Below are 12,554 nucleotides of genomic sequence, written 5' to 3' on the forward strand. Positions count from 1 at the left end.
AAATGTTAGTATAATGAGAAAGAATGATATATACAAATTGATAATAAATGAGTGAGTAAATATAGCAATAGATGCGATGGATGTGTGAAGGGCTTTATATAGAATAGGAAATGCGTAATTATTGGAACTAATTCATCGGTGGCCCACACATTTAATTACTTACATTTTGGTTACCACTCTCTTCAATCAGCCCCAAATCATTGTTCCTTCTTTGATTTTCAAGGTTGTTTTTGTTTTGCTCAAGAAAGAACCACATAACTCTAATTAATATCCCAATTTTCTCTTAATCACATATGGCTTGCTTCTTGATTAACCAATTTCATTATTAATTAATTTAACTCTCCATGGCCTCTTTCCAAGTTGAGATTGTCCCATTCTTCCAAAACAATCTTAACAACTTGGAACTAGGCGATCTTTGGGTTCACCAACCACAATGGGAAAGCGCTGCTACCGCGTCCGATGCCACACCCCCGTGTAGCACCAGCAACAGCAGCAACAACAACGACAACAACAATAATAATAATGAGAGCACGTATGAGTGCTCAAACAAACAATGCAGGGATAGATGGGCTGCGCGGGAGATCGTATTTCCCGCTGAATCTGACACCAGTGCCGGCGCGAGCCCCGCTCTTCCGGGAAACCCGAACGCGGGGGGCGTGTCGTCCCTGGTCCAGAAATGGAGGGGGTACGAGCGGGGTGCGCCGCCCCCGCCTCCCCTCCCTCCCAGTGGCCCAGTCGCGATGGACGGCGACTCCATCATCAGCGACTGGGAGTCCGATCGGACAGTTCCGAGCGGCAGGTCATCCATCCGCAGCCGGATGTCGGACGTCACTGAGAACGACAGGCTGAGGGTGTCCGACATCATCAGGAGGCTGACACCCAACGAAGCCTGCTGCGCCTCTCCTCCCCGGACTCGGGCGTCGCTCGATCACGCCGACCCTAGGCCTACGGCCGCGCCCGCGCTACGCATCTGGGGCCGACAGGCCTACCTCGACCTCCTCGCGCGGAGGGAGAGGGATCGGCGCAGGGAGATAAACGTGGTCCATGCTCGTAAATACGTCTCCAAATTCCCTCATTGCGGCCGCATTCAGGTTCCCTCTAAAGAAAATATTCTCTCCATCCGTTATTAAATGTTCAATTTTTCATTTTTTTTATTAGTCCGTTAATAAATATTCAATTTTCACTTTTACTAATTTTAATTAGTGGAACCTACATTCTACTAGTTTTTTCTTTACTTTTCTTTATAAATTTAAACAATTTCTTAAAATTCGATAGACATTTATAAGCGGATAAAGAAGGTATCTTAAGTTGGTAGCGGAGGAAGAGAGTATCCCATGTCGGTATGAAAAGAGAATTTAACTTATTTGTTTTCTCTTTCTCAAACTCTACTGTTTTTTTGTCTAAATAGGCTGTGCTAAAGCTTAGGTTGCTGCGACGTGGCATGGAAGGCATTCCCATTGATCCACAAATACCTAAGTCTCATCTCTCTCTCTCCTACCCCTCTTTCTCTCTCTCAAATTTAACCTAATTTTCACAAATTGGGGTTTTCTCACATTCCTAGGCCAAGAGTGAACCAAAAGGGCCAAAGCACTACAACAGTGCATTTCGAAAAAGAGGCAAAAGACAAGACAACAGACGATGAAGCAAGAAAACAAGACAAAAGGTGTAATAATAACGGGAAGAGTTGTCTGAGAGCACAACAAGACATCATCCACTACGAAGAAACCACATACACCAAACAAGAAACTAGGGTTAACACACGTGAAGAAACATCCAAATCCAAAGAGAGCAATAAGCAAGACGACGACAACGATGATGGCGGTGGTGATGATCAAGCAGTATCCATCACCTGCAGTAGCCAGCTGCCGATGGTGGACACTGAGGCCGACTGGCTGGCCGATATCGCCCATCCTGAAGGGGGATGGGAGGAATCCCAGATGGGAGAAGAGATCAACACGGATTGGATCGAACAAGTGTCGCGCCCGCGCAGCGACTGGGAGTGTCTGAGGCAGGAGAGGTATCAAGAGATGCTTGATCCGTTTGCAGAGAAAGAAGAGATTCGTTCACTCCTATGCAGGTCAATTCAAACTCGACACATCTACCATGTTGCTTGCATTTTTTTATGGGATAGTTGCGCAATCAGTTGGGAAACTATGAAGTTTGGATCCGCTCGCAATTGTCTCACAATGAAAAAATTATGATATGTTATTGTTTAAACTCAACGGTGATGACGTCCGCATATGATTTCCAGACTAACACACTGGATACATTTTCACAAAAAAATCACCATATATGAAAGAAATATAAACAAATTTATAGTACTTTATAAATTTTCTGACTGATTTTAAAGTTGCCTAATGAAACAGAATTTGATCAAATTTCACGAGATCCAGCAATTAGCCATTTTATAGCCCTTTTATTTTAGGCAAATTGCCTAAAAAGCATGAAGTTTGGTCAATTCTCATTCGACCCGCAACTTTCAAAAATTAGCTGGAAAAACCAACATGTTTGGATTTTTTGCCATTATCCATGATGAAAAAATCCTACTGCATGTTCTTTATAAATAGACCATATCGTTTAACTCATTGACATTAGTGTTTAAGTGTGATTTCCATGCTGTAGACTCAGATTACGATGTGATTACAAATAAATTCAAACTTGATGGTTTTCCCGAATGATTTTCCAAGTTACAGGACTGACCAAACTTCAACCAAACTTCATGGATTTACCGACAGTTTGCCTTTATTTTGTTAATATTTTCGATTAATTGATTTAATTTGCAGGAAGAGTGTGTCGAATTTCCTAACGAGTGAGCTGAAGGACAAGATTGATCAGCTCATGATATGTCGTAGTCAGGGAGATCAAAGACAAAACAATAAAGTGTTCAAGGAAGGAGGAGGAGGAGGAGTTCATCAAGCAGCAAAATATTTTGATGAATATGATAAAGAAGGTGAGAGGCAACAGTTTGGTGAATGTCAAGAATATGTGGGTGCTTCTGCAGCCACGCCTCATGCTGATCATAATGAGAGTGATAAGCACAAGTGTGAAGAGCCAAGTGAGTGCTCTTATCAAGTTGCATCTCCCTCCACACCATATGCTGAGAATGAGAAGCATAAGTGTCAAGAGCCGAGTGAGTGCTCTTCTCAGGCTGTCTCTCCCTCCACACCGCATTCTTCGACGAACTATTGCTCTCAGGACATGACCGGTCGGACCTCCACCTACACTGCTCATCCAACATTTGTAAGTATATACTAAAGTTATTGTTACAGACTCCAGTGCGATGAAACTTGTCTCGTATATGATGCGTAAGACGTGGTTATTAGGCCAAATGAGGTCTCTCCCTTGATAGGTTGTCTTTTTGGGATGGGTTCTCACGTTTGATCTGTGATATTAGTGCTTTCAATAAAAGCCACAATGACTCAAAGTTGTGGCTTGTGGAATGAGTTAATAGTGGACGTGACTAATGAGGACGTTGGCTCTAAGGAGAGTTGACTGTTACGGATTTCAGTGCAAGGAAATTTGTCATGTGTCTGTTGTGTAAGGCAACATATGTTGGTATATAGTCAAAATAAACTCTCTCTTTTTGTTGGACTGGTCTTTCGGGATGAGTTTTCATATTTGATATGTAGTATTGATTCTTTCGTTGAGAGTCCCGACGACTCAGTGTGGTGGCATGTGGAATGAGGCATCCGTGACAAGAGGAGGTTTGGGCTCCAGTTGTGACCATTGAGGACATCGACTCTCAAGGAGGGTTGATCTCCAGTGCAACGAAACATATTTGCACCTGTTGTCTTAGACAACTGCTGTTGGATTTAAAGTCTAAATGAGTTCTCTCTCCTGATAGGCTAGTCTTTTTTTGGGACGTATCCTCCTATTTAGTTGTACGTAACATTGATAATTTGATAATTTCACTGAGAGCCCCAACCGGAATGGTGGGCTTGGGAAGGAGTTATTTGGTGACCAACACAGATGAGTTGGCACCTATCGTGATTAATGAGAACGTTGGCCGCTAAGGGTGGTCGATTGTTGCAAAATTCAGTCCAAAGAAATATTCCCGCATTTGTTGCGTAAAACACAAATGTGGAATTTATAGACTATATGAAATTCCTCTTCTGATATGCCTAGTTTTTTAGGATGAGTTCTCTTGTTTGGGATGTAACGATACGCTCAATGTGAACAGGAAATGGAGATCATATATGACTTGAGAAGGCATATGGAGCAGCTCCACCAAGAGATATCCGAGCTGAGAAAATCGATGAAAAGCTGCACCGATATGCAGGTCAAAATGCACCGCTCCATCAAGAAGGAAGTTACGGCCGCTATCACTCATTCCGGTAAAAGTCAAACAATATTTCAATCATTTTTTATATATATTTCTCTTACTTTACTAATTTTACACTAAAACTCATATCGGTCACTGTCAATACCTCTTTTGTAAAATCTGAGGAGCAGATGCAAAGAACGGACGACGACATCAAGTGAAACGAGGCGCCAGCAACGGAACAAGATGCTGCCTCTGCTGCAAAGTGCAAGTCGACTGCGTGCTGTACCGGTGCGGACACATGTGCACCTGCTTCGACTGCGCGAACCAGCTCCACTGGAGCGGCCGCGGATGCCCCGTGTGCAGTGCTCAGATACTCGACGTCGTCCGCACGCAGTCCAATTTTTGAAATCTCTTCAATCACTATACATATATACATACAAACAAGTAACAAACACACCCTTTTTATATATGTGATGGATCATCATCTTCATCATCGTTATATTCAATTATTAACATCTAATTCCGTTGTAATCTTGCCTAGCTCACCTCCACCGATTCGATCTATTTTGTTTGGTGGTGGATTTTAGTATATACAGACGAATTTATAACAAATGTACATAAGGATATTATATATATACATACATATATGGTGGCCGGATTGGTGCTAGGACGAACAATGTAATGTAACTCTTCTTGTCAATTCTGATCTAATATTATATGTATATATATTAATATATACATCTGTGCTTATCCTAAATTTTGTAAGAGATGAATTAGATGGAGAGGGTTGGATGTGTTATAAATTATTGTCATCATCTGAGATGATATCATAGCTGAAAATATATATAGACGAGACACTACAACAAAAAAACCATTAAAGATATTTTTTAATGCGGTGAAGAGCGCTTATATGTGTTTTTAAATGTATCACCAACGCTCCAAAAAGCATCGTTATTATTGGCGTCCAAACTAAAATTAGAGAACACAAATGAAAGCGTCAAAAAAAACAAAAAGATTAAGTTATTGGAAAATTTTTGGTACGATTCTTCGATAGAGAAAGCTAGAAATTATCTAAGTGTATTTTCTTTGATAACAAAATTACGTTTTCTCAAAAACTACAAAAAAAAAACAGACTACTTTTATCATTTTTGCTCGTCCCTTAAAAATAGACATTTCTAGTTTTGGTAACATTAGTCTCTCTAATGGGTAGGCAGCATTCTCTACTAAAAATATTCCAATAATTTTTTCTTTCTATCTTTTTCATACTTTATTAATTGTGAATTAAAATTTGTGTCATCCTATGCTATTTTCATGGTACGGGTGGAATATATATTAGCAACATCATAGACCCTATATCATAATCATATACTCCATTCTTTTATTTTTATTAATTAATTAGTGGTTAAATGCTAATTCATTAAATCTCAATATCCTAATTAATTTAGTCATATATATTTTCAGATGTATATGTAGATAAACCTCAAATGAGTAATCTGGTTTTCAGATGTACATGTAGATAATCCTAAATTCTGGTTTTCAATCGATTAATCGAGCTGGCTGCAGATGGATATATGTTATCATTTATTGGAGAAATGAGGATGATGAGTTGATTATTTGTCTATGGTTGATCTAATGCTCCCTACTACCATCAATCTATCTATCTATCTATCTATACTTATATAAAAGGAGAGTTTTGGAGATATTTACAAAACTGCCATTCTAAAAATAAAAATCTAATTCAATTAAATTTTTTTTTTTAATATATAGTATTAACTACATTGTAACGGCCGGCTGTTTCAAAACTGATTAATCACTATGAATTTGGTTTCTCGCTAGTACATTAAATTTTCTTTTTGTTTTCAATCAACACTCATTAACATAGGGATTAATATAGAAATGAGAAATTTCTATAGGAATATGAAAAGTGAGTAGTCATTTGAATTAAAGAGACTCTTAGCATGAAACAATGCATGCAAACTCTCTATAAATAATCTTCCCAAAACAGTTCTTGTATCAAAATTCCTACCTAAATAATGGGAGGAAAAGGCAAGTCTGCTAAAATATGCTGGAGATGATGATCTCGATTTCGCTGTAGCGGTCGTCGAGCCGAAAGGCGATGCGTTCTCTTTCTCCGATGAGAAATGGTCAGCGATATCTATTGGAAGGAGAGGTGATGCAAATCGGAAAGATGAATTTCGTTTGTGCGGCATAGTGATAGATCGAAGTGGAGGTTGGGAGAGAGACAAAATAGAGGCGTATTGATTTAGGGAGATTCTTTAACCTAATAAATTTATATCTTAGTAATGGTCTTTTTATGTTGCTCCAATTATTTTATTGAATAGTCTAGACTAGATGATTACTTTTTAATTGTTTTAATAAATAAATTTGATTACAAATAATTTATGAGTTTAATTTATTGAATTGTGTTACTCCATTTAATAAAATTATCTTTTAATGAATTAATTTATTTAATTGGCTTAACTTAAATATATTACTACATGATATATTATGAATTTAATAAATTATTTAAAATAATAATAATAATAATAATAAATCATACTCCATAATATATAAATCCTAAAAATAAAAGTTACAAGCCAAATGGTATGTTAAATTTATTTTAATTACAAAAGGGGTACGTATTGAATCAATTATATATTTAATATTTAATTATTTATGTAAATATCTAGAAAATATGTTATTTTTACGCATTGAAGTCTTGCCAAAAAATAACGGCATTTACCATCCGAGTACCAATTTAAATCATTATGGAGATGGGTAGATATTGACTAATCATAAAATAGATATAAATAATTTAATTAAACTGTGATAATGTTAATAATAATATGTATGCATATTTTTGCCAAAATCACCAATCAATATATTTGTGTGTTATTTTTTATTTCTTTGATTGATTTTATATTTTTTAATAATTGTTTTTTATTTTATATATTTATGATTTTAGATTTCATACAATAATATTTTTATGAATTTATAAAATCATTTTACAATATAAAATAAGTTTAAATAAAAGAAAATGGATCGTGCATTGAAACGTGGGTGATACTAGTGAATTTAAAGTTAATTCGATGAACCCTTTGAAATTAAAGTATATACATCCAACCACTAAAAAATAATAGTAAATGAAAATAACTAACTAATCATGGCCACATGTAGTAACTGCTTAATTTGCTGCTAAGATGTGAGGAGTAGGTTATTTTCTGCTACCTAATAATTAACGGAAATGATTAAATGAAATTAATCGTGCATAGCAACAAGCATAACAAAAATAATAATGATACTATATAGTTTGATGATACCTGCCATGCCTTTGGTTGTTTTTATAAAATGATCAATAATGATAAGCGGAGAACAAGCGTCTCATAAATAAATGAATAAAATAAAATATATAATTAAAATTACATAAATTAGAAAATAAATTTAAATTGTCATAAATAGCCGTTAGAATTTTTTTATATTTTTGTTATTATAAAGATTTTCGAATAAGTAAAAGAATAAAATAGTGGTCACATATCAGCATGTATAGACGTTGAAGCGTGCGTGATAGGACACCCGCAACAGCGTGCTTAAGTGATGCATATGATATGCGGATGCGTGCTTTGGACAGGTCATGAGCACGCTGATGCGGATGCCCTCACCTTTTTATGTAAGTAGTGAATTCTCTTTTTGTATTTATTATTAATAATAATGTTATTACTATTATTTAATTATTGATGCCAATTAACTCTAAATTAAGTAGGAAACCGCACGCTGACTTACACGTGTAAATGTACCAAGAGACATGGATGGATGATTGTAGTATCTCCACATGCAACTGCCAAATCCAATTTACTAGCTTTATGACTCTTCCAATTTATTCCCTCAATTATACAAACCTTAATTTTCTTTTTTCTTGTGGAAATTGAAAAAGCTATCATTTGTTGAGGAAGAAGCTAGGCGGCTGCCTATATCTATGTTTAAAGATAATGATAAATTGATTTGTGAAAATGAAGTGTTGTAATAGGGAGTGATCCACTCAAGAATGATGCATGTGTATTGCTTTTTGTCTTGTGAAAGAGAGATTACATTATTGATTGAATCCATTATTTTTGTAAAAGCACATGGTGTGTTCCCCTTTTCATCCAAAACGAATATCCCTCCTCTTTATATTTGTCAGTGACACAAATCACCAATTATTAATATATAATCTCATACTTCATCCTCCCCTGAAATAAAGATTTTGGGATTAACGCAAATTCTAATGCAAAATTGATAAAATATAATGGAAAAGTACTTATTGTGAATATTGAGACCCACACAGTATAATATGTAATGAAAAAGTTTTTAAAAGTAAAAAGTGGATCAATTTTGATGGACGTGGTAAAATAGCAAAAGTGAACTATTTTTTTTTGGAACGAATGGAGTATATAAATCAAGAAGTGTATTGGGTTGCTCACTAACAAGAGATGGTTAAATTAAATATAAATGGTGGGCTTTGGTACACAGCCATAAACACAGAACTACTCCACCTCATTAAAGCACATGAATGAATGTTGAGGATTGAGCTTTCGTTGTAGTTGCACTACCGGGGAAACCAAGGTGTAATAAGTATGTATATGGAAAAATTGTCATAAAAATAATGAAGTTTAGTCAAATTTTAGTATGTCCTGAAATTTTCATGGTTGGTTAGAAAAATCAAGAAAAAAAAATATGACCACTTGCTTGTAATATACTAATGATGTTTTTCAACTAAACAATGCCAACTTTTATACATAGACGGCACCAATTAACTGATTGTAGGTGACATTTAGGTATGATTTCTTGGCTGTCATATCAAATACAATTTCACCTAATTTTTTCATCATAAGATAATTTAGAACAAATCACATTTTCATGACTTTTTACTACAGATTTTTAGAATTGTGTGAAAAGTCGAAACTTCACCAAATTTCATGTATGTTTTTGGGCAATTTGCCCAATATATATATACTAAACTCACCTAGTCAACTAACTAATGACTATACAAATGTATGGAGTTAGTATAATTAATATTGGTATTTAAATTAGAGATGAAAAGGGAGTAAGGAGTATTTTAGGGAGCACATGGGCTTTAATGCGCAGTTGAAGTGAGGGTAGGGTGAATGAACGTGACAAGTAGGGTCCCCTAACCCCAAATACATTCCTCAACTCATTTCAACAAAAATTAAACAAAACCAAAGTATTTTATATCTCATCCAACCTTGCCATGTTACAACTCGTCCCTACACTCATTGCTTTGCTATTATATATCCACTTTCATCCTTCATCCAATTCTACTATCATATATCCTCCTCGTCCTCGTCCTCGTCCTCGTTATTCAGTATAATGTGTTCCTCCAAGGCGAAATTGGTCCCCAACACGAACGGCGCCATCCGCGCCCCTCTCTCGGAGAGGCGCAACAATGCCGACGCGTCGGGCTTGTTCCTCCGTAGCAAGATGACGGACGACGAGCCGAAGCCTGGCCCGAGCCCGAGGCCAAAATTGCTGAACAAGTCGAAGAGCTTCAGCTATAGTGTTGTGGAGTATGAGGCGGGGAGCATCGCCGCCGCGAGAAGGGAGGAGGTTGCTAGCTTTCATGAGCGGAGGAGGATGCGGATCGCTCATTATGGGCGGGCCGCGGCGGCGGCCAAGCCGTCTAAGGCGGCGGCGGCGCCTACTCCTCAGGCTAGTCATGTTAGTGACAAGAGATGCACTTTCATAACCCCTAATTCAGGTATTGTTCTTTAATTTAATTAATTTGTTTTATCTTAAACGCCCCAATTATGGTTTAATTAATCACTTGATTAAATTTGTGCAGACCCTATTTATGTGGCCTACCATGATGAAGAATGGGGGGTGCCTGTTCATAATGATGAGTAAGTCACCATTCTCTTACTAACATATGTATGTGTGTATGTATAAGTAGGGACGGATGGAGGTGGGGTCGTGTGGGTTGGCTGAGCCGGTTCACGAGTATTGGAAAATTCTAGTAAATTAACACTTTTGATCTCGTGGACCTCGCGTCCAGTAGTTTTGACCCCACTAATTTCGTTTCGTGGATGTGTCATTGTACTGTGTATGTATGAATGAATAGGGTTGGGCCCACGAGTACAAAATAATTCTATTAAATTCATATTTTCAAACTATTGTCGACTCCACATCTGGTAGCTTTGACTTTACGAGTTTCATTTTCTGAATTCAAAATTAACTGATGTTGCGGGTGCAGGATGTTGTTCGAGATGTTGGTATTGACCGGGGCCCAAGTCGGATCGGATTGGACGGCGGTGTTGAAGAAAAGACAAGATTTTAGGGATGCATTCTCAGGATTTGACGTGGAAGTTGTTTCAAAGTATTCGGAGAAGAAGATGATAGCCATTAGTTCTCAATATCGTATAGAGCTTAGCCATGTAAGAGGAGCTGTCGACAATGCAAAAAGGATACTTCAGGTAATTTATTCATTTTTTTGAAATTGATTAATTAATTAAAAATTGGATCGGATCAATTTCAATTTATAAAACATATCCAATAATTCAATTTTAACGAAGGAGTGCAGATATGGGACGAAGTGGGATCACTAGACAAGTATCTATGGGGATACGTGAACGACAAGGCAATCGCCACGGCGTACAAGCTGAGCAACAAGATCCCGGTGAAGACGTCGAAGTCGGAGACGATAAGCAAGGACATGGTGAGGAGGGGGTTCCGGCAGGTGGGCCCCACGGTCATACACTCGTTCATGCAAGCGGCCGGCCTCACCAACGACCACTTGCTCACTTGTCCGAGACACTCCCAAATTCTCCATCTCCACTCATTGTATCAAAATTAATCAAATTAGGAACGGACGGCCGTACGTACATACCAATACTAACATCTCTATACCATAATACCTAAATTTTGAATTATTGTGCTATATATATATATATATATATATATGATGATTGGTGGATACATATTATCAAAAGATATTGTATCCAATTGATCAAAGAAAAAGGTAAGGCGCCAAGTGCTGTGGGGTGACATATTATTGTTATATAAATATTAGAAGTAGTTATCCTTGTTAATTTGATCACCTTTTTATGTATTTTCCCTTTTCTTTACTCACGTGGCTTGCCATTGCGATGACCTAATTCTATTGTATTTCTATAGTTTGTAATTTTCATGGCTTGGCTTTTTGTAATTTAATTCAAGAATTGTTTGGGTGTAGATTTGATGTGCTAATATTAATGATTCCTTTTATACACTTCTTTCGTTCACAAAAGAGAATTGGGGATACAAGATTTATCATTAGGTTAAATTATCAGAAAAAAAAATTATGAAATTTGATCAAAATCTGATTTATTTCTTAATTTTAATCAATATAATGAGGTTTTCAAACATGGCATGCAATGATGTTTTCAACCAAATGACATTGTTTTATACATAAGTAGTGACATGTTGACAACGCTTTGACAAAAATGCCATGTATAATTTCTCGGCTATCATATAAGCACCACAAAAGTTACCACGGAGAATGCAAACAAATACTACAAATTTCATAATTATTTCGACTGATTTTTAAAATACCAGAACATACTAGAATTCGACCTAATTTGCCTTTGTTTTTATTGGACAAACAAATTGTCACAGTAACTCTCTCAAAGTCTAATGTTGCTATCATTATTTTATTAATTTTGAATTATTATTAAGTATAATAACTTAGAAATATATGTAACAACTAACAAGGGATATTGTGGCCAGGCACAATTGTTACTACTACTTATACTTGCAAGCCCACAGTTTAGAAAATACAGTTCACTTATAGTCGGCCCAATTAACATTTTGTTGATATGTAAAAACTCTACTCCTTTTAGGCTGCCCAATTGTTATTATACTTACTTATAATAATTAATGATAGTATTAGCAATTTATTTAAAGTGAAAATGGAAAATAATTAAAGTTGAATGGAACTGGCAGAAACCTTGCTTTCAAGTTTCAATTGCTCTAAAAATACTATCCAAATTAAAATGCAGTATAATCTTTTCCATTCTGGGCTACACTCTGCAGCGATAAATACAGTCTCAAATCAATATATATATATATATATATGTCAAGTATATCTGCTTAATTAAATTAATTGATTTGTTTAAAATGAATGACAGGCTGTATATAGACTGATTAGCAAATGTGCACTCAACAACAACAAAGACTATATAGATGATTATTTTCTTATTTCGTGACTTAACGAGTTCCAATTGCTCTGTTTTTATTATATCAAGTTCACATAACCCAATTT

General features: G+C 36.3%; 2 protein-coding genes across 2 annotated transcripts; both read left to right on the forward strand.

Moving 5' to 3' along the window:
• Nucleotides 1-238: 238 nt before the first annotated feature.
• Nucleotides 239-4,927, forward strand: LOC121776408. Its single transcript, XM_042173585.1, has 6 exons — nucleotides 239-1,091; nucleotides 1,409-1,476; nucleotides 1,562-2,077; nucleotides 2,784-3,240; nucleotides 4,181-4,334; nucleotides 4,453-4,927. Exons 1-6 carry the CDS (start codon nucleotides 345-347, stop codon nucleotides 4,668-4,670), a joined length of 2,160 nt encoding a protein of 719 aa, XP_042029519.1. The 5' UTR covers nucleotides 239-344; the 3' UTR covers nucleotides 4,671-4,927.
• A 4,555-nt stretch (nucleotides 4,928-9,482) lies between these two features.
• LOC121775784 (probable GMP synthase [glutamine-hydrolyzing]) lies at nucleotides 9,483-11,485 on the forward strand. The gene is made up of 4 exons (XM_042172829.1): nucleotides 9,483-10,016; nucleotides 10,101-10,158; nucleotides 10,509-10,728; nucleotides 10,836-11,485. Exons 1-4 carry the CDS (start codon nucleotides 9,629-9,631, stop codon nucleotides 11,106-11,108), a joined length of 939 nt encoding a protein of 312 aa, XP_042028763.1. The 5' UTR covers nucleotides 9,483-9,628; the 3' UTR covers nucleotides 11,109-11,485.
• Nucleotides 11,486-12,554: the final 1,069 nt, after the last annotated feature.

The sequence above is a fragment of the Salvia splendens genome, chromosome 18 (genome assembly GCF_004379255.2).
Source record: "Salvia splendens isolate huo1 chromosome 18, SspV2, whole genome shotgun sequence".
Classification (NCBI taxonomy): Eukaryota; Viridiplantae; Streptophyta; class Magnoliopsida; order Lamiales; family Lamiaceae; genus Salvia; species Salvia splendens.